Source organism: Rhinopithecus roxellana, chromosome 5, assembly GCF_007565055.1.
Source record: "Rhinopithecus roxellana isolate Shanxi Qingling chromosome 5, ASM756505v1, whole genome shotgun sequence".
NCBI classification, from domain to species: domain Eukaryota; kingdom Metazoa; phylum Chordata; class Mammalia; order Primates; family Cercopithecidae; genus Rhinopithecus; species Rhinopithecus roxellana.
The window spans coordinates 39268004-39292512 of record NC_044553.1 but is presented as its reverse complement, the minus strand read 5'-3'; the positions used below and the strand labels follow the sequence as shown (position 1 = coordinate 39292512).

Below are 24509 nucleotides of genomic sequence, written 5' to 3'. Positions count from 1 at the left end.
AATGTTCATGCCACCTCTCTGTTCTGCCGGCATTGCCTGGCTTGGGTAATCCTTAGCCAAGGAATTGCCTCCAGATCAGTTTACTTGGATGAGAGAGGCCTCCCCAGGAAGAAAGGCTGATTGTGGTGGAACTGAACAGTGCTTCAGAACTCATGGAGAATTTTAATTTAATTGCATTAGGAGCAATTAATATCCTCCCTAGGTTGAATCAGCATTTTTCATCCATTCATTCAATAAATATTTACTGAGTATTTATATGCTAGATATTATTCTAGGAACTGGGAATAGACTAGTGAACAAGATAGACAAGGTCTCTACTCTCTTACAGGAGACAAACTCGACCAAACACAAATATACAATTTCAGATACTGATAACTACTGTGATAAAAGTAAAATAGGGAGATGGGATTGGTCATTTCTTAGAGGTCAAAGACAGCCTCACTGAGAAGGTGACATTTACATTGAGGCCAGGATGATGAAAGAGCCAGGCACGCAAAGAGCTGGGGGAAAAGCACAGAGATGAGAGGTTAAGGGACCTAAAAAAAGGCCAGGTGGTCACTGGAGAGTTTTGAGTTAGGAGGGATAGGGGTGGCTAACCTGATCATAAAAGATCGCTCTGTTGAGAAGCCGAGGCAGGCAGATTGCTTGAGCCCAGGAGTTCAAGACCAGCCTAGGCAACATGGTGCAACCCTGTCTCTACCAAAAAAAAAAAAATACAAAAATTTAGCTGGGCATGGTGATGTGCAGAGAAGGCTGAGGTGGGAGGATCGATTGAACCCAGGAGATTGAGGCTACAGTGAGCCGAGATGGTGCCACTGTACTCCAGCCCAGGCAACAGAGTGAGACCGTGTCTCAAAAAGAAGAAAACCAAACAAACCAAACAGATCACTGGCCATATGGAGAAGACATTGTAGGGAACAAGAATGGAAATATGACAACCAGTTAGAGGTGGTTGTGTGAGTTCAACAAAGAAACAATGGTGACTGGAACTAAGGAAGACATGGTGGAGACAGAGAAATGTCAAGAATTACGAAGTGTCTGAGATTTTATCTACCTACATGTTAACAAGTTGGGCTGCCATAGCTCATGGATGCTGGTAGAAGACACAAGACTCCTGGATCAGAGATGAAAGACAGTTTATTACTCATAGTAATGGCAGTAGCCAGGATATCAGCTTGTTTGTGCTGGTACTTGAGCCCCAGGTCCACAGGGAGACATGAAAAGGGCCAAATGACACTGGCAGATGCAAGGGATGCACTCTAGAAGAACCCTGAGCTTAGGGAACCCACATCCTTTATCGAGGGCAGTAAGTAGCAGTCCATGTGCTAAGACGGAAGACTGGAAGGATAGGGGGAGGAGGTGGGTTTTGCAGCATGGATTTGGGAGCTCTGTTTAGGGCTAGTTAGGTTTGAGATGCCTATTAAACATTCAAGATGTCAAGTAAGTAGCAGGATCCATGAATTAGATCCTAAGAGAGAGGTTAGGACTTGCCATGTATGGAAGATGGTACTGTTGAGACAGTTTATAAAGTATTTTCCTTATACTCAGAACTCCCAAGAATCTTCGTTATACTTAGTGGGAAAACACGAGAATTGTTTCTCTTAAAAGCAAGAACAAAAAACAATACGTACTTACTTTAGTACTCCTTGCCCTCAAATGTGGGATAAGGAAAAAAAGCAAAAAGACTCTCACTTATTGTAAATATGCAGTAATTACCTAGAAAATCAAAAGAAATCAATCTGAAGATCACTACAGATAGTAAATGAAGTTAGTAAAATGCAAGATAGAAGATAAAGCCACAAAAATAAGCCCCTATGTATTAATAAAGTATAGTCATTCCTTGGTATCTGTGGGAAATTGGTTCCAGGACCTCCCTCAGATACCAAAATCCTACGTAAAACTATGTAGTATTTTCTCAGGGTATGCTGAAGTTATAAAAATAAATAAATAATAAAATTAAAGTGGTATAGTATTTGCATATAGCCTATGCACATCTTCCCATGTACTTTAAATCATCTCTCAATTACTTATAATATCTAATAAATGTATATGCAATGTAAATAGTTGTTAGACTGTATTGTTTGGAGAATAATGACAAGAAAAAAGGTTCAGTACAGATGCAACAATCCTTTTCTTTTTTAAAATATTTTTAATCTGCAGTTGATTTTATCCATGAGTGTGGAACCCATGGCTATGGAGGGCCAATGTACAGCTTTAAAGTGCACACACTCACCTGGACGCTATGGCTCATGCCTGTAATCCCAGCATTTTGGGAGGCCAAGGTGGGTGGATCACTTGAGGTCAGGAGTTGGAGACTAGCTTGGCCAACATAGTGAAACCCCATCTCTACTAAAAATACAAAAATTAGTCAAACATGGTGGCACATGGCTGTAATACCAGCTACTTGGGAGGCTAAGGCACGAGAATCGCTTGAACTCAGGAGGCAGAAGTTGTAGTGAGCCGAGATCACGCCACTGCACTCCAGCCTGGTCGATAGAGTGAGACTCTTTCTCCAAAATAATAATAATAAAAAAATAAAATGCACACTCTCACCTGAGCTGTTTCATCTCCCCTGAACCCTCTGCCTCTAACCTCCTTTGACCATCAGTTTTCAACTTAAGCTTCCCTCTGTCCAGGAAGCCCCCCTGGTTTCCAGGGCTGACTTAGGTGCCCTCCTGTGTGAGGGGGACCACACTGCATGGCCAATTTACTCATCGATCTCCTGCACTGAGGAAGTCAGAGAGAGAGAGAAAATCTTACGGTGGTAACCAAACTTTTTAAACTATTTATGAATTCTTAATGGGAGAAATAAAAGAAGATGTTGATAAATGGAGACGTAAACCCAATTCTTGATAGGGAACACTATAACTTAAAATTTTAAATGGCCATTTTTCTACATAGAGTGAATGCAGTTTCAATTAAGTTATTTTATGGAATGGTGTAAATTGGCGCTGAGACTCATCTGACGGATGCTACAGGGACTGATTCAGTGGACCGTGTTCAGGGTACCTTTTGATTTTCTTCCAGGGCAAACACTGGCTACCATGTCTGCCCAAGGCTGAGGTTATACTGAGCATTGTCATTGTTCTCTCCCTTCGTGGTACACTGGATTAGTTAGGACATGGGCTTGTATGAGAGAAGCCCAAATAACAGTGGCTTAAACCAGATGGAAGTTTGTTCTCACCTTAAAATCTGAGCTGCGATGATAGCTCATTCTGTCTTTGCAACCCACTCCCTAGGATGGTGCTCCCTCTCCTGCCCCCACTGGCCTACCACCATGCCTTCTTTCCAGCTGTTTGGTAGAGGAGAGTTGCGCTTATCACTTCTGTCTGCATCCCATGAGCCAGAACATGATCATATGGCCACATCTGGCTACAGGAAGACTAGAAACATAGTTTTCATTCTGCCATGTGCCCAGGAAAAACAAAACAAACCAGTGTTTCAGTGGGGCTCACTGTTAGCATTTTGGGAAGGGCATTTCATTGTAAGGGAATGTTCCATGTAAGACATTTACCATCCCTGTGGCCCAGCCACTGAATTCCAGTAGCACCCCCTGGGTTTGGTGCCATTCAAAAAAATCCTGCTTTTATTTAACCATAGCTATAGGAGAGAGAGAGGGGACATTGGGGGCACAAAAAGTCTCTTCCAGATAATCTACGTATTACCTGGAAGATAATACACTTGGTCCCTGAACTTCCCACCAGCAGAAGGAAATCATAGCCCATGTGGCCCCAAATGGTATTTAATCTAGAAATCATTTTGACATTGGAATATGGATGCATCAGATACTCCATGAATTCGTAATGCTTTCAAAAACATAATGTGCCCACACTGTGATAGACTGACTGGGGCAGAGCTGAAAATGGTTAACATTTCTTATCCAGCTTTTCTGTTCTCCATCCCCGTCTTTCAGGCCAGTGTAAGTTAGTCACACAAAGTCAAGCTTCCCTCTCCTTTGCCAAATGTTTTGACTCTTCCCCTCCCGCGGGTAGGAGGAGTAACTTTAGCTGTTTTAAAGGGCTGCTCCTCCTCTGGCTTTTATGGAGCTATAGGGTAGGTCACTGGTACAAGAAAGGAGAAACAGGCCAGGTGTGGTGGTTCACGCCTGTAATCCCAGCACTTTGGGAGGCCTAGGAGGGTGGATCACTTGAGGTCAGGAGTTCGAGACCAGCCTGACCAACATGGTGAAACCCCATCTCTACTAAAAATACAAAAATTAGCCAGGCATAGAGGCACGTGCCTATAATCCCAGCTACTTGGGAGGCTGCCACATGAGAATCGCTTGAACCTGGGAAGTGGAGGTTTGTAGTGAGCCGAGTTCACGCCATTGCATTCCAGCCTGGGTGACAGAGTGAGACTCAGTCTCAAAAAAACAAACAAAAAAAGAAACAATGGAAGGTGTGGGGAACACAGCTGGGTGAGGCACAGCGGAGGGGTTTAAAGACATTTGCTTTCATTCTGCCTCTGGATTATAATTTAGGACCCATATTTCTCACTAATCATTGAGAAGAGAATGACTATAGCAGTAATAATCATCATTTATTGAATGTGTTTTAATTGGCACCATGCCAGATTCTTTGCATGGACTGCCTTATGTAAACTTCACAGCAAAAAATATGCATTATTACTCTCACTTTTCAGATGAGGAAACTGAGGCTGGGCAAGAGGAAGTCATTTGCCAAAAGTATCGCAGGTAGTAAATGGTCAGTGCAGACATCCAGTGTGGCTTTGTGCATCTGATTCCGTGTCTGAGCTCACACCCCCTTTCTTATCCCTCAGCTCTGGGCCAAGTCTTAGGAATTAGATATGTGATTGAGGGAAACTATATTTACAGGGGGTCTGCTCTGTGTTCTGTGCCTGATATCAACACACATTATCTCACTCTACAAGGCCAGCATCATTGTCCCCCACTAACAGGGAAGAAAACTAGAAGTCAGTGGGCCTGACATATGAGCTTCCTCTTCCGTCTTCTGCTGCAAATATTCCTTAAGTCCCTAGAAGTAGAGATTCTGATTCCAAGGGCCTAGCATGGTTCTGATGGGCATCCAGGGTCGGGAATCACCACCCTAGATAAAGTACTTTCTCTCTGCAGGTACTACCCCAGTGGAGATGCCTTTGCTTCAGGGTCAGATGATGCTACGGTATGTTTCTAAGTTATTGAGAGCTTTTCCTATTCAATAGAGGGATCTGCTAACTTATTTTTAGAAAATAACTATTTTTCTGGTTACAGAAGTAATGAGTATTCAATGAAGAAAATTTGGGGGAATATTAAATTACCTTGATCTCCTTACCCAAGAAAAATCATAGCTGGATGAATTCCTTTCTGACTTTTTTTCTTTTTGACAAACAAAATGCTTTATAATTTGGCATTTTCACTTAACAGAATGTGAACATTTTCCCAGGCCGATAAATATTTCTCTCCATTATATTTTCTTAATGATTGAGTAGTATTCCATGTTATGAACGTGATATTCGTCTTTAATTTTTGGACATTTGGCTCTTATCAAGGTTTTTTTTTTTTTTTTCATGTTAAAAACACTGCTATTAGTGTTTTTGTACCTTGCTTATCATTTCCTTAGCATTCTCAGACATAACTTGCTGAGCCATAAATAGACCCAGTTTTAAGGCTTTTGATACTGATTGCCAAATTATTTTCAAGAGAAAAAATATTTTCTTGTTGCCCTCAAAATATCAAATACCTTATGAAATAATGGTTTTCATTCTAATTTTCTGCTAAAGAAATTACAAAAGAATCGATTGAGAGTTTTGAAATAATGAAAATTTAAACTTCTGTATGTCAAAGATATATAACAATATAAGGGAATACATCATGGAAAAATTCTTGTCACATACAGTACAGGCCAAGTTCAAATCCTGTAGATATGAATAGGGTTACATAAGCAATAAAACAAACACTCCAATTAAAGAAGAGGGTAAAATGCAGGTCATTTACAAAGCAGTAAATCCAAAATGGCAAGTAAACACCTGAAAATGTTTTCAAAGTCACCCATAATCAAAGAAATCTATATTTTAAATTTTCAGTGATCAGATGCCCATTTTGCCACTTGGATTAGCAAAGAAATGCTCAGAGGTTGGGTTGGTGGGGAGCCTGGAACAAGCCTGGGGTCAGGATAGTTGGCACCACCCTGCTAGAGGGCAGATATGAATCAAGAGCTTGAAAACATCTCTACTTGGCCAGGCATAGTGGCTCATGCCTGTAATCCCAGCACTGTGGGAGGCCAAGGTGGGTGGATCACCTGAGGTCAGGAGTTCAAGACCAGCCTGGCCAATGTGGTGAAACCCTGTCTCTACTAAATGAGACTAAAAATACAAAAATTAGCCAGGCGAGGTGGCGGGCGCCTGTAATCCCCACTACTCTGGAGGCTGAGGCAGGAGAATCATTTGAACCCGGGGAGGCAGAGGTTGCAGTGAGCCAAGATTGCACCATTGCACTCCAGCCTGGATGACAAGCGAAATTCCATTTCAAAATAAAATAAAATATAAAATAAAACATCTCTACTTCTGATCTGGTCATGCTATTTCCTGATAACTCTTCTAAGGATTCTATTTCTTACCTAGTCTAAGGAAAATACCAGAAACACATGTAAAGATTTTTATGTAAGATAAAAGAGTCATCATAATATTATTTATAAAAGAGAAAAACACAACCGAAACAACAGGATTTGGCTAAATAGATTCTGATATATTCAGTAACCATGTTCATAACGTTTTTTCAAGTTTTCTTTTAATGATATGAGAAAGTACGTATAACCTAATGTTAATAGAAGCAATAATGAAACATCCAGCCTATTCAGATACACACATAAAATAGAAATAAGACTGAAGGAAACAGCTTAAAATTAGTAAATACCTCTAGGATTTAGGGTGACCCTCATTTCCTTCTGTATACATTTCTGAATATTTCAAAATTTTCTACAATGAACATGTGTCCTTTATCAGAAAAAAAAAAAAGTGGGGCCTCATTTTGTTTTTATACCTGAAGAAATTTGCTGTATTTGTCATTTCTTTACTGACTCATAGAGATTAATAGGAATCAGGACTCTTTACTGACTAATAGAAATTAATAGGAGTCGGGACTAAAGGATGAAATAACACTAGGGAAAACTAAGAAGTTTTTCCTTCATCCTTTAAACTACACAAGTCACTCGCACCTATCTGTAGCTCTGTGGTCATCACATCACCAAACTGAAGCCAGAAGTAAGTGCTGCTTTATTTATTTGCTCCCCAGTGTCGCCTCTATGACCTGCGGGCAGACAGAGAGGTCGCCATCTATTCCAAAGAGAGTATCATATTTGGAGCATCCAGCGTGGACTTCTCCCTCAGTGGTAAGATGTTATTTCAGAAACTTTTCCCAGGACTGTAAGACAGGACCGGAATGAAACTAGCGCTCCACCATCACTCAGTTCCTTTTCATTAACCGAGCTTCCTGTGGACCAGTATGAGAAATCATCCACATTTGCACCAGTTTTCCTCCTCTGAGCTTCTGACCCCCCACTTTGCCCTGCTCCAGGCAACTTCCTCTAGCCCCATTCACTCCAGGGGGAAATGAAGGCTGTGTACTCACCTAATGCTGTCCTTCAAGGCAATGAAGTGTCAGAAATTCACTTCTGCAATGCTCTCAGGCATTTTCTCCCCAGTCTTTGCTTCTCTTCATGCCCCAAAGGGAACTTTTCTCTAAGGTGGAGGTTAAGCAAGAGTCCCTTCTTGACCAGACACTGTGACTCACGCCTGTAATCCCAGCACGTTGGGAGGCCAAGGCAGGCAATAACTTGAAGTCAGGAGTTCAAAACCAGCCTGGCCAACATGGTGCAACCTTTTCTCTACTAAAAATACAAAAATTGGTTGGGCATGGTGGTGCATGCCTGTAATCCCAGCTACTCAGGAGGCTGAGGCAGGAGAATCGCTTGAACCTGGGAAATGGAGCTTGCAGTGAGCTGAGATCGTGCTACTGCACTCCACCCTGGGTAACAGAGCAAGACTCCGACTCAAAGGGAAAAAATAAAATGAGTCCCTTCTCAGTGCCCTGAAGCTCATGACTCCTTTGTGGGAAGTTACTAGTGAAAAAGCTTAGCTCCAGAAAGATCATGTCAAAAAAAGAAAGCAAAATAGAAAGTTAAAGCAGAGCTAACAGGCTGACTACCTGGACCACTCGATTTCCCCAGACACATCCCTAGACTAACTGCACAAGAAGTTCCTGCTACTGCCTGGAGCATCTTTTCCCTGCCTTCTCTGCATGACAGACTCCTATTCAACCCTCAAGAGCCAACTCAAATGTCACTTTAACTTTCTCTCTTTAAACAAGTTTTACAAGTTGTTAACTAGCAAATGACTAGAAATAATTTATTTGTGTCTGCAGTGTCCTCCTTGATCCCCCTTCCTCTCTGGTCCCATAGCACTTTCCGTGTGTAAAGCACTTGCATTATGGCTGTTACCATGGGATGCTACAGTGATCTGTTCCTCTCTGCCCCACATCCTCCACCAGGGGCCATGACTGTGCTTTCTCCCCTTTAAATCCTCAAGGTAAAGCACAGTGTCTAGGACTCAGTGGGCCTGAATCACTGCTTACTGAATGAGTGAGTGAGTGACAATCATGTAATGAGAAACAGGAAGCAAGGAACTGGCTTAATAGCTATCATCTCACCCTGCTTCAAGGTCGCCTGCTATTTGCTGGATACAATGATTACACTATCAACGTCTGGGATGTTCTCAAAGGGTCCCGGGTCTCCATCCTGTTTGGACATGAAAACCGTGTTAGCACTCTACGCGTTTCCCCCGATGGGACTGCTTTCTGCTCAGGATCATGGGATCATACCCTCAGAGTAAGAGAGATGGTCTTCTCTTTTCCTGTGTGTGAGAGGAGAGAGGAGGGGTGACGGGCCTTCTGAAGCAGAGGGATGGCTTTCAGAGTAAGCTCAAGTGGCCCTGGTCAGCCTCGCCGAGCTCTCGTTTCCGCTCTGCCCACAGCCACAGAAGGAACTAGTTGCCTGGAGAGGTAGCGAGTGCCCCATCAATGCAGGTATTCTCCCACAGAGTCGACAACTGCGTATCAGCCTGTAGGTGAGGGAATAGTTAGGCTTGGTCATCCAGAAAGTTCCCTTTGACCCTAAAAGTCTGATTCTTGTGATTCTAGCCTTTGGCAAACCACAGATAACCTGTCTCTTCTCCTATAGTATAGGGTTCTTATTACAATTATCGACCGTGTGATGACGAGGGTCACAGATCCAGAAGGCTGTGAAGCCCCTGAAATTATTACTTTTATCTTTTTTTTTTTCTTTTTAGTTTTCCTATAGCTTAATTTTGGAAGTGAAGCCCCTGAAATTATATATGCCAAATTTGGGGTGTATGCATTTTGTCCTCATGGCTTTCATTAAATTCTCAAAGATAGCTCCATAACCTTGTTGAGTGTTGGCTCCCCCAAAATACTACCAAAATAGTCTGTTTAAGCCGGGCGTGGTGGCTCACACCTGTAATTGTAGCACTTTGGGAGTCCAGGTCGGGCAGATCACTTGAGGTCAGGAGTTCCAGACCAGCCTGGGCAACATGGTGAAACCCCTTCTCTACTAAAAATACAAAAATCAGCCAGGCGTGGTGGCATGGACCTGTAGTCCCAGCTACTCGGGAGGCTGAGGCAGGAGAATTGCTTGAACCCAGGAGGCAGAGGTTGCAGTGAGCCGAGATTATCCCACTGCACTCCAGCCTGGGCAACAGAGCAAGACTCTGTCTCAAAACAAAGATGCCCATTCATAGAGCAAAGCTAAATTTATTGCTTACCTCAGTGTGGAACATCAAGAATTGGTAGAGGTGTAGTGGCATCTCAGAAGAGGAGGACAAAGGCATGCATGAGGTTTTTTGGTCTGGTTTAAGGCAGGTCTTTGTTGGGGGCCACTTAATTAGGATTGGACAACTTTGTGGCATAATAGTTTTAGGATTGCTGGACACGGGTGGGGGAGGGTTTCGAAGAAACCCTTTAAAACTAAGTAGTCATTTGATGGTCTATATTGTCCTGAGACATGGGTGTATTTTCTAAAGAGGGTAAGTTGAGTAGTCTAGTGTTAGGATAGAGAAAAGGATTTTTGCAAAATTCCTGAAGCGAATAAAAAGGTTATCTGTGAGTTCATCTTCCTGGGTAAGAGTGTCCTAAATGAGTAAAGTCCTGTTAATGTATACGGTGAGCTGTATGGGTTCAAATGGTTTTGGTTGTCAATCTATAAGAGTAACCAGACCCTAGCAAGGAAGCTGCAGATGCCCCACAAACAATTAACTAAGGGAGGAGGGGATCGGGTCCAAAGAAGCACCTTTGCGTTGCTAGGAGTACAGTGTTATCCTTCTAAGGCACAGGAGCACCCTATTTTGGATGGTGTGTGTGTGTGTGCGTGTGTGTGTGTGTATACACGCACATGTATGCCCATGCATGTGTGTGAATAGACTAATTTTATCTCGTTAAGCTCAAGTTTTATAAGTTGTTGACTACAAAGGTCTAAAATCTATCTGTTTGTGTCTTCACAGGTCTGGGCCTAATCATCTCATAGTGCACTCATGTATACCTGAGAATTTGAAATCTTCACATGTAAATAGATATTACTTCTAGAGGAGCTTAGGGTTTACTGCGGTTTAGCTTAGGGGAGCAACCCATGGCTCACAGGTCACTAAGCATCTCCAATATGACTATTAAAACTGTCACCTCTGGAAATACACTAGTGTGAGCCTTCAGCACTGCGAGAATACCTTCAAGTACAGTATTTTTCTTTTGGAACACTTTAAAATGTATCTGTTTTTAAGGTTATTCTAAATAGTAGCCTCAACTCATTCTGTCACCAGTAGAATTCAGCAGTTAATATAGTCCGTATTATTTCTTTGAGTCAATTCATTTTCAGAGCACTTTAAAGTCTGATATTTCTTGTGCACTGTGATGCCTGGAACCTTCCTCTGGAAGTGCTGGTTTTATGGACTGAGGACTGGTAACTGGTCTGGATAGAAGCAAATTCCAATTCCAAATGTAATCAGACAAAAATCGCTTTTTTTAGAATGTTTTTATTGTAAAAGTGTCTTTTTCAGCTTCCTGTTCTATTGTCTTTTTTTGGATAAAACATTTTTGTTCATGGTGAACTGCTGTAAATGATGCAGAGAAATGCCTCAAAAGGACAGGTGGTTTGACTGCTGAATGATGATGATGTCACTGTGTCACTTGGACAGGGCGTTTTCTCTGAATTGAAAGGAAAGCCAGTGCTGTTTGTAAACAAATGCTTCTGAGAGCAAGCAAAACTCTGTGTGGGAACACAGGATAGTAAACTTATTTAAAAACCTATTAGTAGAATTAGTGGAAACACTTAGGTTAAAGTGGATCTTGTCCATATAAATTATATTCATATGTATTGCATTGCAGTTATAATTACATATGCAGATGATTGATAGTCATGAATAATAATGTCTGCTTCTCTTACATAGAAAGAAAAACAATAGTAAAAGAAGATCTTCTCTTTATCTGAGACTCAGGATTCCTTCTGGAAGAAGGAAGTACTTTTCGGTATAGGGTCCCTTTTCCTTTTTTGGTTTTTGTAAGATGTAGATGCTTATTCTTTGCTTTAGAAAACTTCTCATTTAAAAAGATGGCGTGCATTATCATCTAGGGGAATAAAAGGTCACCTCAGACACCAGATGTCATTCCTGGTGAGGCCTGCCCTGTGGCCTCGTGGGTGGCCTGGGGTCTGCCGGCAGGTTCTGGCTGCACCTGAAAGCTGCGTGCACCCTGTCCCTTGGACTGTCGGGTCTCCTCTCCTGGTCCTGCTCCAGCCCAGCCCTTCAAGTGGTAGCTCTGGCTTTGCAAGCCCTGCTCCTCAGAGAGACTCTTCCAGAGCTCGAGCTGGGCACAGCCGTAGGACAGGCCTGGACCAGATGCTCCAGGGGTGTGCCGGGCCCACCCTCACAACTGCTTATTCAGGTATTGTGATGGGCCACTCGGTCCAAAATCAGCCAGGCCAGCTTTTCCATCATCTCACTTCAAATAAACATAATAATTTGAACATTTGCAGAGCAGTTACTGGTGGTTTTACTGCACACCGGGGTCTGGGGTAGAGAGAGAAAAATAAAAGGCCTCTGCCTGCCTCCAATGAGCCCAGAGAGAGTGCTTTTAAGTCCCAGTAGATTCCAGTCTGGGCAGGGGCTCAGGAAATGGGCCCAGTGTCTGGCCAGCTCCTGCCAGCTGCTGAAGGGGTCAGGGACACCATGGGATTCCTGAACTCTGCTCCAGAATGTCCCATAGTGGCCTCTGGTGCGGCTGGCCTCCTTGTGGTGGCATGCCCAGCCCCCTGTCCCACAGCCTTTTTTTTTTTTTTTTTTTTTTTTTTTTTTTGTCTCTGCAGTGTGCCTTCCGGCTCCCAGAAGTGAAGGAAGGCACAGGAAAGGAAGGAAAGGTGGCCCAGGGGAAGCACATTCCAGGCTCTATGTTTGGAGGGGTGGAGAGCATCTTCAGGATATGTGCAAAGTAGACTGTGACTTTCCAATCCAAAAAGCCACTTTACAGGCCCAGGGAAAGTATTCCAGAGAATGCGTCCACTCCCTACATGGGCAGGAAGCCCCCTCTGCTGTGAGCATGCGCTCTCACGGTGGGCGCTGCCGGGATTTGGACTGTGTGACAGCATGTGGAGACTCAGGGGTAAGCTCCATGGAATAGGTTGTGTTTTGCAGATCCAAAATAATGCTGAGTGCATTTTATAATCAGCTTTTCATTTTTCCAGAGGACTTGGGGATAAACCTACCAAACCAATTGAGGTGAAGGGGCCAGATGGGCCCCCAGAGGTGTAGAGCCTTAGGCAACCCGCTCCCGGGCCAGAAAAAAAGAAAGTGCAGGCAGAAAGGTGTGGTTGATGGGTATTATGGGAAGTACCTGTGACATGAAGCCAAGTCCAGTGCTTTAGAATGCATGGTCAGCCTCTCACCGGCGGAGCCCTGGCAGCCATCCCTGTTCTCCCAGGCGAGCCAGAGGTGGGCATCCCATTGCCACTGCCCTCTTCCTGCCCTTCTGCCTCCTTCGCACCCATCTCTAGATTATAAGTGGTTTAAAACAGCACAAGGTTATCAGGGCCTTTGTGTCCCAGGTTCTTGTAGCTGCCAGGCCAGCTGGCTGAAAGGTGGCACCCCGAGACTGGGACTCCTCTGTGAGTTAGAGGGACGCCATGGTGACAAAGGAGGTCTGACCTTGGTTCACACCCAGCCCTGACATGTTCACAGAATATGTGATAATATCTGAGTTTCTCTCAGCCTCAGTTTCCCCATCTGTAACATGGGATGGCACTAAAATATGTGATGTGCATACCTCATTCTTTAGCACATCTTCAGGAAGGTTTCCCAGCTTCCTCCCTGTGTCCTCCTTTTTCCCCTTCCTGTTTGCCCCCCTCCCTTCTCCCTCCACCTATCTTCCCTCTTTCTCTTCTCTTTCCCTCCTCCCTCCCTCCCATCTCCTCCCCCCTCCCTCCCATCTCCTCCCCCCTCCCTCCCATCTCCTCCTTCTCCCCTTCCATCTCCTCCTCCTCCCCTCCCAATCTCCTCCCTCCTCTCCCTCCCATCTCCCTCCTCTCCTCCCATCTCCTCCTCCTCCCTCTCTCCTCTCCAATCGCCGCCCTCCTCCAATCTCATCCTCCTCCCTCCCTCTCCTCCTCCTCCCTCCATCTCCTCCTCTCCCTCACATCTCCTCCTCCTCCCTCCCATCTCCTCCTCCTCCCCTCCCATCTCCTCCTCCTCCCTCCCATCTCCTCCTCCTCCCCTCCCATCTCCTCCTCCTCCCCTCCCATCTCCTCCCTCCTCCTCCTCCCATCTCCTCCTCCTCCCCTCCATCTCCTCCTCCTCCCCTCCCATCTCCTCCTCCTCCCCTCCCATCTCCTCCTCCTCCCCTCCCATCTCCTCCTCCCCTCCTCCCCTCCCATCTCCTCCTCCTCCCCTTCCATCTCCTCCTCCTTCCTTCCCATCTCTTCCTTCCTCCCATCTCCTCCTCCCTCCCTCCCATCTCCTCCTCCTCCCTCCCTCCCATCTCCTCCCTCCCTCCCATCTCCTCCTCCCTCCCTCCCATCTCCTCCTCCCTCCCTCCCATCTCCTCCTCCCTCCCATCTCCTCCTCCTGCTTCCCATCTCCTCCTCTCTATCTCTTCCTCCCTCCCTCCCATCTCCTCATCCCTGCCATCTCTCCTCCTTTCCTCCCAGCTCTTCCTCCCTCCCTCCCTCCCATCTCCTTTTCCCTCCCATCTCTCCTCCTTCCCTCCCATCACCTCCTCCCTCCCTCTCATTGCCTTCTCCCTCCCATCTCCTCCTCCCACCCTCCCATCTCCTCCTCCCTCCCTCCCATCTCCTCCTCCCTCCCTCCCATCTCCTCCTCCCTCCCTCCCATCTCCTCCTCCCTCCCTCCCATCTCCTCCTGCTTCCCATCTCCTCCTCCCTCCTATCTCTTCCTCCCTCCCTCCCATCTCCTCATCCCTCCCATCTCTCCTCCTTTCCTCCCAGCTCTTCCTCCCTCCCTCCCTCCCATCTCCTTGTCCCTCCCATCTTTCCTCCTTCCCTCCCATCACCTCCTCCCTCGCTCTCATCGCCTTCTCCCTCCCATCTCCTCCCTCGCTCCCATCTCCTCCTCCCTCCCTCCCATCTCCTCCCTCCCATCTCCTCCCTCCCATCTCTCTTCCCTCCCATCTCCTCCTCCCACCCTCCCAAGTCCTCCTCCCTCCTTCCCATCTCTTCCTTCCTCCCTCCCATCACCTCCTCCCTCCCAATGCCTCCTCCATCCCTCCTCTCTCCTTCCCAACTCCTCCTCTTTCCTCTCCTCTGCCCCTGCCCCCTCTCCTTCTCATTCATCCAGACTCCTTTTTCTAACCTTTCTCAATCTTCCTCCTTTCCTCATCTCCTCTTCCTCTCTCTCCCTGTTCCGCCTCTCTCCTGGTCTCCTTCCTTCCCCTTCTGCCCTTTCTCCCTCCCTCCTCCTCCCTCCCCATTCCCCTTCCCCCAGCTCTTTTTTTTCTCCCCATCTCCCCCTCCATAGGCAGCCCTCACTCATATAGCACATTAGTAATTCTCATCAATTAGAGCTTCGTCTGGGTCAGTGGTTCTCAAACTTTTTGATCTTAGGATCCCTCTACACTGTGTTTTGTTTTGTTTTGTTTTGTTTTAAGACAGAGTTTTCCTCTTGTTGCCCAGGCTGGAGTGCAGTGGCACGATCTTGGGCTCCCCTCAACCTCTGCCTCCCAGGTTCAAGTGATTCTTCTGCCTCAGCCTCCTGAGTAACTGGAATTACAGGCATGCGCCACCATGCCCAGCTAATTTTGTATTTTTAGTAGAGATGTGGTTTCTCCCTGTTGGTCAGGCTGATCTCAAACTCGCAACCTCAGATGATGCACCCGCCTTGGCCCCCCAAAGTGCTGGGATTACAGGTGTGACCCACCACGCCCGGCCTACACCCTTAAAAGTTATTGAGGACCCCAAATAACTTTGTGGATTGTATCTATCCACATTTACCGTATTAGAAATTAAGACTGAGAAAAGTTATAAAACACAAGATTACAGATGCATACGTTCCATTAGCCATCAAGGTGATCTTTCACCCATGCCAGTAGTCTCTGGAAAACTGAGAGAATGAAAATAAAAAAGTCACCAACACACGCTCACAAAGTGTCAGTATTATGAAAATAGTTTTGACCTTGAGGACCCCTGAAAGGGTCTCAGGGACCCTCAGGGGCTCTGGATCATGCCTTGAGAACAGCTGATCTGGGCCAATGAGCCCTTTTCCAGCCCTTCTATGTGAGACCTCCCAGAGGCCATTAAGGGCCTTGGAAGCGCTTGGGAAAGAGGTGACAGGATGATTGAGGAGAGCCACCCTAGGGAAAGCCTTCGGAGGAGGCTTTGGGGCAGCCCTGATCGGTGGGGGAAGTCCCAGAGAGGCAGTCGGAAGGGCTCGGGACCAGCTGAGGTCTGTGACCCAAAAATCCTTTGAAAAGAGGATGCCTGGGAGCCTGGGGAAGGCACAGTGGATGGGGTAGAAGACAGGCTGAGGCCCAGGCCACTCCCAAGCCTAGGAGAGCTGACTGAATGGGGATTTGTGGATCTTCATTTCCCAAACTCGCCTGCTGAGAAGAATCATCCCACCCATGGCAGGTTCATGCACTGCGCCTTCAGGGCCCCGCCCTGAGATATGGACTGGGCAGGCCTGAGGTGGGCCAGGAAATCTGAGCCAGAGGCCCACTGGGGAGGCCGCGAGTGAATCTTGTCTCTGTGGATCCTGTGTGAGGATTGCGATGCTAAACCACTTGCCCTCTCATCCGTGACCGGAGAGAATTGGGTCACTCTTCTGGACATGCCACAGACTCCTACTTCTAGACAGGACTTGGCTGGAGCCAGGCTGGCCTTCAGGGTTGGTCAGTCTCCACAGGGGACTCTGGCCTCCCGTGGGCTGCCGCAGGGCCAACCCCAGTGAAAGAAATGAAATGACTGAATGTGTTCGTGTCATTCAAAAAAGGATGCAGCAGGGGGTGGGGAGGAGTTGGTTAATGGAATCAAATTTGCCGCAAGATAGGAGTCTAGTGTTTGGCGGCACTGTCGGGTGACTATCGCTAACAGTAATTTACTGTGTATTTTCAAGTAGCTAGAAGAATTTTGAATGTTCCTGTCAACCTAAATAACAAAGACAGGCTCTCTAAAAGAAAAAGATACTTAATCAAAAGTAGGGCACTGCAACAGGAATATGTGTGCTGTAGTAAACTGTGTGCATATTCCAGGAGGTAAAGAAAAACAAAGGTGGCCAGGCGGTGGCTCACGCATGTAATCCCAGCACTTTGGGAGGCTGAGGCGGGCGGATCACGAGGTCAGGAGATCGAGACCATCCTGGCTAACACGGTAAAACCGTCGCTACTAAAAATATTAAAATTAAAAAAAAAATTAGCCGGGCGTGGTGGCAGGCATCTGTAGTCCCAGCTAAGAATGGTGTGAACCCAGGAGGCGGAGCTTGCAGTGAGCCGAGATGGTGCCACTGCACTCCAACCTGGGTGACAGAGCAAGACTCTGACTCAGAAAAAAGAAAAAAAAAAAAGGTTTTTAAAGGAAAAAATGAGGAGGATTACATAATGGTTTTGAAATAATTATCCTTGGCTACAAATATCAATAACAAAGGTCACACCAGTCCGAGGCTGGACAGGCAGTTGCTAGGCAGATGTCCTTGCAGAAGTAATTTTGTGTGAGGTTGTGGCAGCCTATGTGCAAGGTTGTAATTTTTGCAGAATCTTTTGTGATCATTTTCGTATTAGGCATACAAGCATGAGAATCCTCTCTTCATGGCCTCCTCAGCTCTATTTGTCATGGTTTTTTTTTTTTAAACACTAGTAACTCTTGAATTCTAACAACTTTCACATTTCCAACACAAAGAAATGATAGATATTTAAGGGATTAATATGCTAATTACCCTGATCATTACACATTGTATACATGTATCAAAATAACACACTGTACCCCATAAATATGTACAATTATGTGTCAATTAAAAATAATTATTTTTAAAAGTAGATGCAGACCCTCTAGTAAGGAGATGGGATCAGGAGTGACTCCATGGTTAATTTAACCCACATAAACAACTAATCGTAAGTATGGTATGAGCGTTTGTGTAAAGACTGTGGCAACAGGAAATGTCTGTCTTTGAACCCAAGGTTATCTAACCAGCACACCAATGGTGAAAGATTAACTTTGTCAGAAACCAGGAACCGTGAAGCAGAGGCCACCGTTTCCAACCTGTGTGTTTTCCACAATAATTGGCAGCCTCCCACTCCTAAGTTTGTACCCAAGGGAAATTAAAACATATGTCCACACAGAAATTTGAATGCAAATGTTCATAGCAGCATTACTCATAATAGCCCAAAGTTGAAACAGCCCCAGTGTTCCACAGTGGATGAATTGATGAACAAAATATGGTGCATCCACACAATGGAATACAAAGAAAGCGCAGACACATGCTACAACATGGATGAACCCTGAAAATATTGTGCCGGGGAAAGAAACCAGAGACAAAGAGCCACATGTTGTAGGATTCCATGTATATGAAATGTCCTAATAAGCAAACTCATAAAGACAAAAAGCAGATTAGTGGTCACTCAGGGCTGGGGTGAGGAGTGACGGTTAGTGGGCACTGAGTTTCTTTTGGGGGAGCTGAATTAGTGGTGGTGATTGCACAATTCTGTGAATGGACTAAAAACCACTGGATTCTAAGAGGGTGAATTTTATGGCATATTAATTACATCTCAATAAAGCTGTTACTTAAAATGTGGAAAAAATAATAAGCAGTCACTAGCTATTCTCAATAAAACAGAAACTACATAGGTAAGACCAACATTGTCACATTTTGGTTTTGGTTGAGAATGGGGCAAGTGAGCATAGTCACCCTTGCCAGAGGATTTACCATTTACAAATAAAAGTTTCTCTGGAATGATGGCCTTTTACTATGTGCCAGGTACTGTGCTAAGCCCTTTGTGTATACCAATTCATGTAATCCTTGTGACAGCCCCATGATGCCCCATTTTTAGATGGGGAGATAGATGGAGGTTAGGAGGGTTGAATAACTTGCCCATAGCTGCACAGCTTCCAAGTTGCACAGACAGGATTTTCACCAAGTCTTATTACAAACTGCCTCATATTGTGTGAACTGGAAATTCTATGTTGAGGTTAATTTATTCATTTGTTGTTTAGTTTTATTCATCATTATTGAGTTACCAATGGCAGTGCCAGAGGATTTACCATTTACCCCAAAGCTACTGCAAATCTAAGAAAAAACAATGGTCTTACTGCTAAAGTATAATGTATAAAAAGGTAAAATCATGACTCTCTTGCAAATAAAACATGAACATGTATCCAAGCTTTTATTTAACTCACTGATTAATAAGGGAACCAGTAAGATGTCAAAACCAGTTCAAATGGGAATTTGAGGTACAGAGATTTATATTCCAACAAAATTCATTTAGTTCACTCTAATGAATCATTTGCTTTAGCAGATTAGGCACTCCGCAGAAGCATCAGCCAGCTCAGCCTTTGGAGGGAGAACTCCATATTGTTGGACCCATACATATCCTCTGTCCCTGCTGCCAGGAGCTCTTCGTTTAGCCCATTGAGCAGACGCCACAGCAGCGGCATAGAGAGGCTGGCTGACAGCCACAGAGCATGTCATTCTGTCCATCTGATTCAGAGTCTTCTCTGCAGTGGATGCCCTTTAGTGGGCATTCACGTGAGATGCAAATATCTTCAGTCTGTGCCCATTCAAAGGAATTCAGCCACTATCTCTTTCCAAGATTTTCTTGTCACCAATCTTCCAGTCCTGTTCTTTTTAAGGCCCTGACCATCCAGCTAAACCATCAGCGACTGTCCATGAATCAATGTAGGTCTGTATTCTGGCCATCTCTGGACAACCTTGAATTTCTGCCCACTGGAAGGATTCTCCTTCACCACTGCCCTTCACAGTCACCCGAGTGAGTGTGAGTGAATGCTGCAGCTGTTCTCTTTCATGTGGTACCAGCACATCATATAGACCCATCTGTAATCCAGGCTGGAGGTTTTTCTCCCTCAGTCAACTGGACATATGCAGCATCCCAAGAGGCCATAGCCGTGGAATGAGGGAGAGGAGGCAAAGCAACAGGAGTTGATGTTGGAAGAGTCTGAGTGGCCTGCTCGTACAATTTACTTAAACCTTCTGAACCTCCCTGGGCTGTTCCAATACGCCATTTCCATTTGATGATAGATGGCTGCTGTATACATCCAGCTTTATGGCTACATAGGTCAGATGACATCCAGTTCGTGATGGGCGCTCAAGCTTCATGGTCAGGCATTCTGCCCCTACCAAGGCCCGGTAGCGAGGCAGAACCTGCTTCTCAAAAGGAGAGTAGTTATCTTCAGAAGAGGTTCTATATTTACTTCAGAATTCTAGAGGTCTGTACTGTCTCCTGTTAGTGCTTGCCAGAGGCTCCGTACAGCATCCCTATTGGACAATTAAAGTCCCACTGGATCTGTTGGATCACAAGACCCAAGTGGTAGGGCCGCTTTACTGCAGCCTGAACCTTCTGCAGAGTCTTCTCTTATTCTGCTCCTCAATCCACCAGCCTGTTAATTGGGTTGAAATAGCATACTCAAACACAGTCTATGTTGCCTTCAAAGTCCAAAATGGCTCACTGTGTCCCCCAAAAATTCGTATATTGAAATCCTAGCCCCCAGTGTGATGGTATTCGGAGATGGCGCCTTTGAGAGGTATTAGATCACGAAGGCGGAGCCCTCATGAATGAGATTATTGTCCTTATAAAAGAGACCCCAGAAAGCTCCTTCACACCTGCTGCAATGTGAGGACACAGCAAGAAGCCTGCTATCTGTGAACAAGGAAGCAGGTCCTTACAAGGCAAAGAACCTGCCAGGGCCTCAATCTTGGACTTTTTAGCCATCAAAACTGTGAGAAATAAATGCCTTTATTTATAAGCCTCCCAGTCTATGGCATTCTGCTATAGCAGCCTGGACAGAATAAGACAGTTACCAAGTGCTGTGCCTCTTTTGTAGTGATGCAAGATGCAGCAACTCATCTTTCACCCTGGGAGGGCTATTTCAACATGCTCCAGACCCCTGAACCCCCAGAAATATCACTGCTAGTATCCATTCTGCATCAGTTTGGATCCAATCAGGAGAAAGAAGCCATGGAGTCATATGAACTGAGAAAGTTGTAATATAAATATTAGCTATATCAGGGGACTGCAGTAATTAGGGATTGGCCAATAAAAAGTAAAGAGAACTTCAGGCAGTATCAGAGTGATAGTATAAGAAACAGCTGCTGCCCTAGTACTGAATATTCCTTCAACTTCTAGTCAGAATTAAACTGTACAGGGACGGCCCTTTTGTTTGCCATCACTAAACTGTAGAGTCCTTGAGGTCAGGAACCACATGTCTTGTTCTCCATTGTATCTTCAGTGCTAAGGGGGGAGGCCTAGCACCACAAAGGCTCTTACTAAATATGAATGAATACAGCCAATATTGGCCCTCTAGCAGCCCCCAGAATAATTCGCCCTTTTCCTGCCACGTGTGCCGGACCCAAAGAAAGGAATCCCCAACACAGACCTGGGTGCTTTCCAATCTAGAGATGCAGATAATGCCCAAGGGAGCGGTCTGTGAGGGGCCATGTGTAGCCTTTGCCAAGCGCTCCTTAAGAGGAGGCTGAAGCCCAGCCCAGCTTCCCAGACTGTCCCCTCAGGTTCTTAGTCCCCAGACCTGGAGCTAAATAACGCCAGAGTCTCACAGTGCGCCTGATTGCTACAGGAACACATGCGCACCGGCAGGCCTTGCCTTGGGGACTGTAACAGGTGCAGGTAGGATGCCCATCAAAGGCTCCTCTCTCAATCCTGAAAAACCTGGGGCCGGGGGCCGGGGGCCGGGGGCCGGGGCGGGGCACGGCAGCCCTTCCCTGGGGGAGGCGCGGCCGGGCCAAGAAAACCAGCGAAGGCCCAGGGCCCTCAGCAGAGGCCCGACCATGGCTGACCCGTTGCGCGAGCGCACCGAGCGGTTGCTGGCCGACTATCTGGGGTGCTGCGCCCGGGAACCCGGCACCCCCGAGCCGAGGCCGTCCACGCCCGAGGCCGCCGTGCTGCGCTCCGCGGCGGCCAGGTTACGGCAGCTCCACCGGTCCTTCTTCTCTGCCTACCTCGGCTACCCCGGGAACCGCGTCGAGCTGGTGGCGCTGATGGCGGAGGCCGTGCTCTCCGACAGCCCCGGCCCCACCTGGGGCAGGGTGGTGTCGCTGGTGACCTTCGCGGGGACGCTGCTGGAGAGAGAGCCGCTGGTGACAGCCTGGTGGAAGAAGCGGAGCTTCCAGCCGCGGCTGAAGGAGCAGGAGGGCGACGTCGCCCGGGACTGCCAGCGCCTGGTGGCCTTGCTGAGCTCGCGGCTCACGGGGCAGCACCGCGCCTGGCTTCAGGCTCAGGGCGGCTGGGTGAGCACGCGGCGGACACCGGGACGCGGGGCGGGACGGGCATCCGGGAAGCGCCCACGAGGCCGGCACGATGAGGAACCCACCGCGCCAGCCCCCTGGAACCAGGTTTCTTGAAAGCAGAAAGGCTCGTTTCAGCGGGACTGGAACGTTCGGTGTGAAGTCTGGGGCTTCTCCTCCCCTGGCAGAAAGGCCGGCAGAAATCGGCCTTGTTAGACGGCTCTGAACAGTTCCGAAGCAGCTGCTCAGGCTTAGGTTTGCTCACTTGGACCTTGCCCTGGCCTTAGCCTTCGGGGGCTTTTAGGGGGCACCCACGTTAGCTCTGAACGCTTTGCTCCTATAAAAATCCCCAGCCAATGACGTCGGCAGTGGCGGGGCCCGGGCCAGGTGGGGTGTTTTTCTCCTCTGCCTACTAAATTTGCCTTTGTAGAGACTCGGACCCATTGATCACAACCCCCACGCCTCTCAGCCTGTCCAGAGAGGTTGTGGAGTGTGGTGGTCGCCCAGTGGTGGCGGTGACCCCGAGGTTCCTTAACTTCTAATCCGCTGCACCCAGCCCTCAGTGAGGATGTTTCTGGGCCCCTGGCTTTCAGCTGCAGGCCTTCATCTCTGGTCAAGGTTAGAGTGACAGGTCCTTGACCTGCAGCTGATGATCAAGGAAAGCCACCTGGTGGTGAGCCCACCGCATGCCTCTGGGGCTCTGAGCTAGACCCCATTTCTTTCCCCACCACCTTATTGGCAGTTGATTCAATGACTGGCCCATGTTATCGGACACCTATAGCCAGACTATTAAAACCGGCAAGTTTTTTGATCCGAAATGTAGCCTCCTGCGGGTAGTTTCCATTTAGACTTTTTTTTGTTTTTTTCTTTGAGACAGAGTCTTGCTCTGTGGCCAGGCTGGAGTGCAGTGGTGGATCCTGGCTCACTGCAACCTCTGCCTCCCGGGTTAAAGCGATTCTCCCGTCTCAGCCTTCCGAGTAGCTGGGACTACAGGGGCCTGCCACCTCACCTGGCTAACGTGTGTGTGTGTGTTTTAGTAGAGATGGGCTTTCACCATGTTGGCCAGGATGGTCTCGATCTCTTGACTTCGTGATCCACCTGCCTCAGCCTCCCAAAGTGCTGGGATTACAGGCGTGAGCCACCTTGCCCGGCCCCCATTTAGACCTTCTGTAGTGACAAGTTGGGTTCTATCTGAGAAGGGAAAGGGAAAGGGAGTGGGAGGTGTTAGCATGAACTCCTGCCTTGTTAATAATGTTAGTGTTGGTCTTCAACCCTCTGGGCAGGTGAACTCCCTTCAGCTGCGTGCCTAAGGGCCTCACCTGAGCCCTGTCTCAACATGGCATCTGGCTCCTCGGGGCTGTCTGTCCTGAAGAGATTAGAATTGGAAAGGGGCCCATTGAAGGCTTTTGTTTGTTTGTTTTTGGCTAATCACTGTTGACTCAAGAATAATCTCTTAACACTAAAAAACTGAAATTCTTGGCTGGGGGCAGTGACTCGCGCCTGTAATCCCAGCACTTTGGGAGGCCAAGGCGGGTGGATCACCTGAGGCCAGGAGTTCAAGACTAGCCTGACCAACGTGGTGAAACCCCCTCTGTACTAAAAATGCAAAATTAGCCAAGCATGTTGACGGTCGCATATAATCCCAGCTACTCCAGATGCTGAGCTAGGAGAATTGCTTGAACCCAGGAGATGGAGATGGCAGTGAGTTGAGATCTTGCTACTGCACTTCAGCCCGGGCACCAAGAGCGAAACTCTCTCTCTCAAAAAAAGCTGAAATTCTCAAATTGGGTAAACATAGTTCAGCCTTGTCTCTGCCCATTGCAGTTAAAATGCCACAGCCTGGAGTTCAATTCCCTTCCTAAATGGGGTTGGTGCTTGCTGTAGTCTCAGGTGATAACTTTTCAATCTAGTGACTTGACAGTTTCCCAAAGGGCATCTCTTCTCTGCTCAGAAAAGAGCATAATAAGCTAACTTCCTCCTGGTTTTGAGTCAAGATATGAGTGTTCCTGCACCAAGTGACAAAGTTAAGTGGTTGCTTCTGTTCACCCTCTTAGACTTACCAATCCTCACTCCTCAGGGCCTCCTTATTGCTGGACGTGTATCGGTCAGAATCTCCTTTCCTTTTACTCTCTCAATCCAAACCTTACTTTGCTGTTTAATCGGGAAGTTCCTGCGTGTTTTGAGTGAGGTTCTCAGCATCGTGAGGCAATCTAACTTTTCTCTCTCCCTGCTGTAGGATGGCTTTTGTCACTTCTTCAGGACCCCCTTTCCGCTGGCTTTTTGGAGAAAACTGCTGATCCAGGCTTTCCTGGCATGCTTGTTAACAACAGCCTTCGGTTACCTCTGGACACGATTATTATGAGTTTTAAAATTTTTAACCCACTTCTACCTGCCCAACTGTGACCAACTAAATGACAGAGGTGTGAGAACAAGAACTGAGGGAAAGCACCTTCCCCCACCGCAGACGTTTTTACCTGAATGCGTACAAGGAGTCCTGAGGTGCTGATGTGGCCGGTGTTTTAACT

The 24509-nt window shown here is 46.7% G+C and overlaps 2 protein-coding genes across 2 annotated transcripts in view; both read left to right on the top strand.

The window, feature by feature from the left end:
• The window catches only part of GNB5 (G protein subunit beta 5), a 55293-nt gene extending 44216 nt beyond the window's left edge, over window positions 1-11077 (top strand). The window contains exons 8-11 of the mRNA XM_010361391.2: window positions 5093-5141; window positions 7250-7346; window positions 8674-8840; window positions 10528-11077. Of these exons, the coding sequence (XP_010359693.1) occupies window positions 5093-5141; window positions 7250-7346; window positions 8674-8840; window positions 10528-10539 (325 nt within the window). The 3' untranslated portion in view covers window positions 10540-11077. The remainder of the gene's footprint in view (window positions 1-5092; window positions 5142-7249; window positions 7347-8673; window positions 8841-10527) is intronic.
• Window positions 11078-21526: 10449 nt separating this feature from the next.
• On the top strand, window positions 21527-24509 carry BCL2L10 (BCL2 like 10). Its single transcript, XM_010361392.2, has 2 exons — window positions 21527-21987; window positions 24221-24509. The coding sequence occupies exons 1-2, from the start codon at window positions 21529-21531 to the stop codon at window positions 24344-24346; spliced, it is 585 nt and encodes a 194-aa protein (XP_010359694.2). The 5' UTR covers window positions 21527-21528; the 3' UTR covers window positions 24347-24509.

What these genes read in the sequence shown, in the direction of transcription:
- BCL2L10 (XM_010361392.2), top strand. Translation starts at nt 21,529, where the DNA reads ATGGCTGACCCGTTGCGCGAGCGCACCGAGCGGTTGCTGGCCGACTAT. An exon ending in TTCAGGCTCAGGGCGGCTGG is followed by an intron (nt 21,988 to 24,220) that starts GTGAGCACGCGG and finishes TCCCTGCTGTAG; the next exon opens with GATGGCTTTTGTCACTTCTT.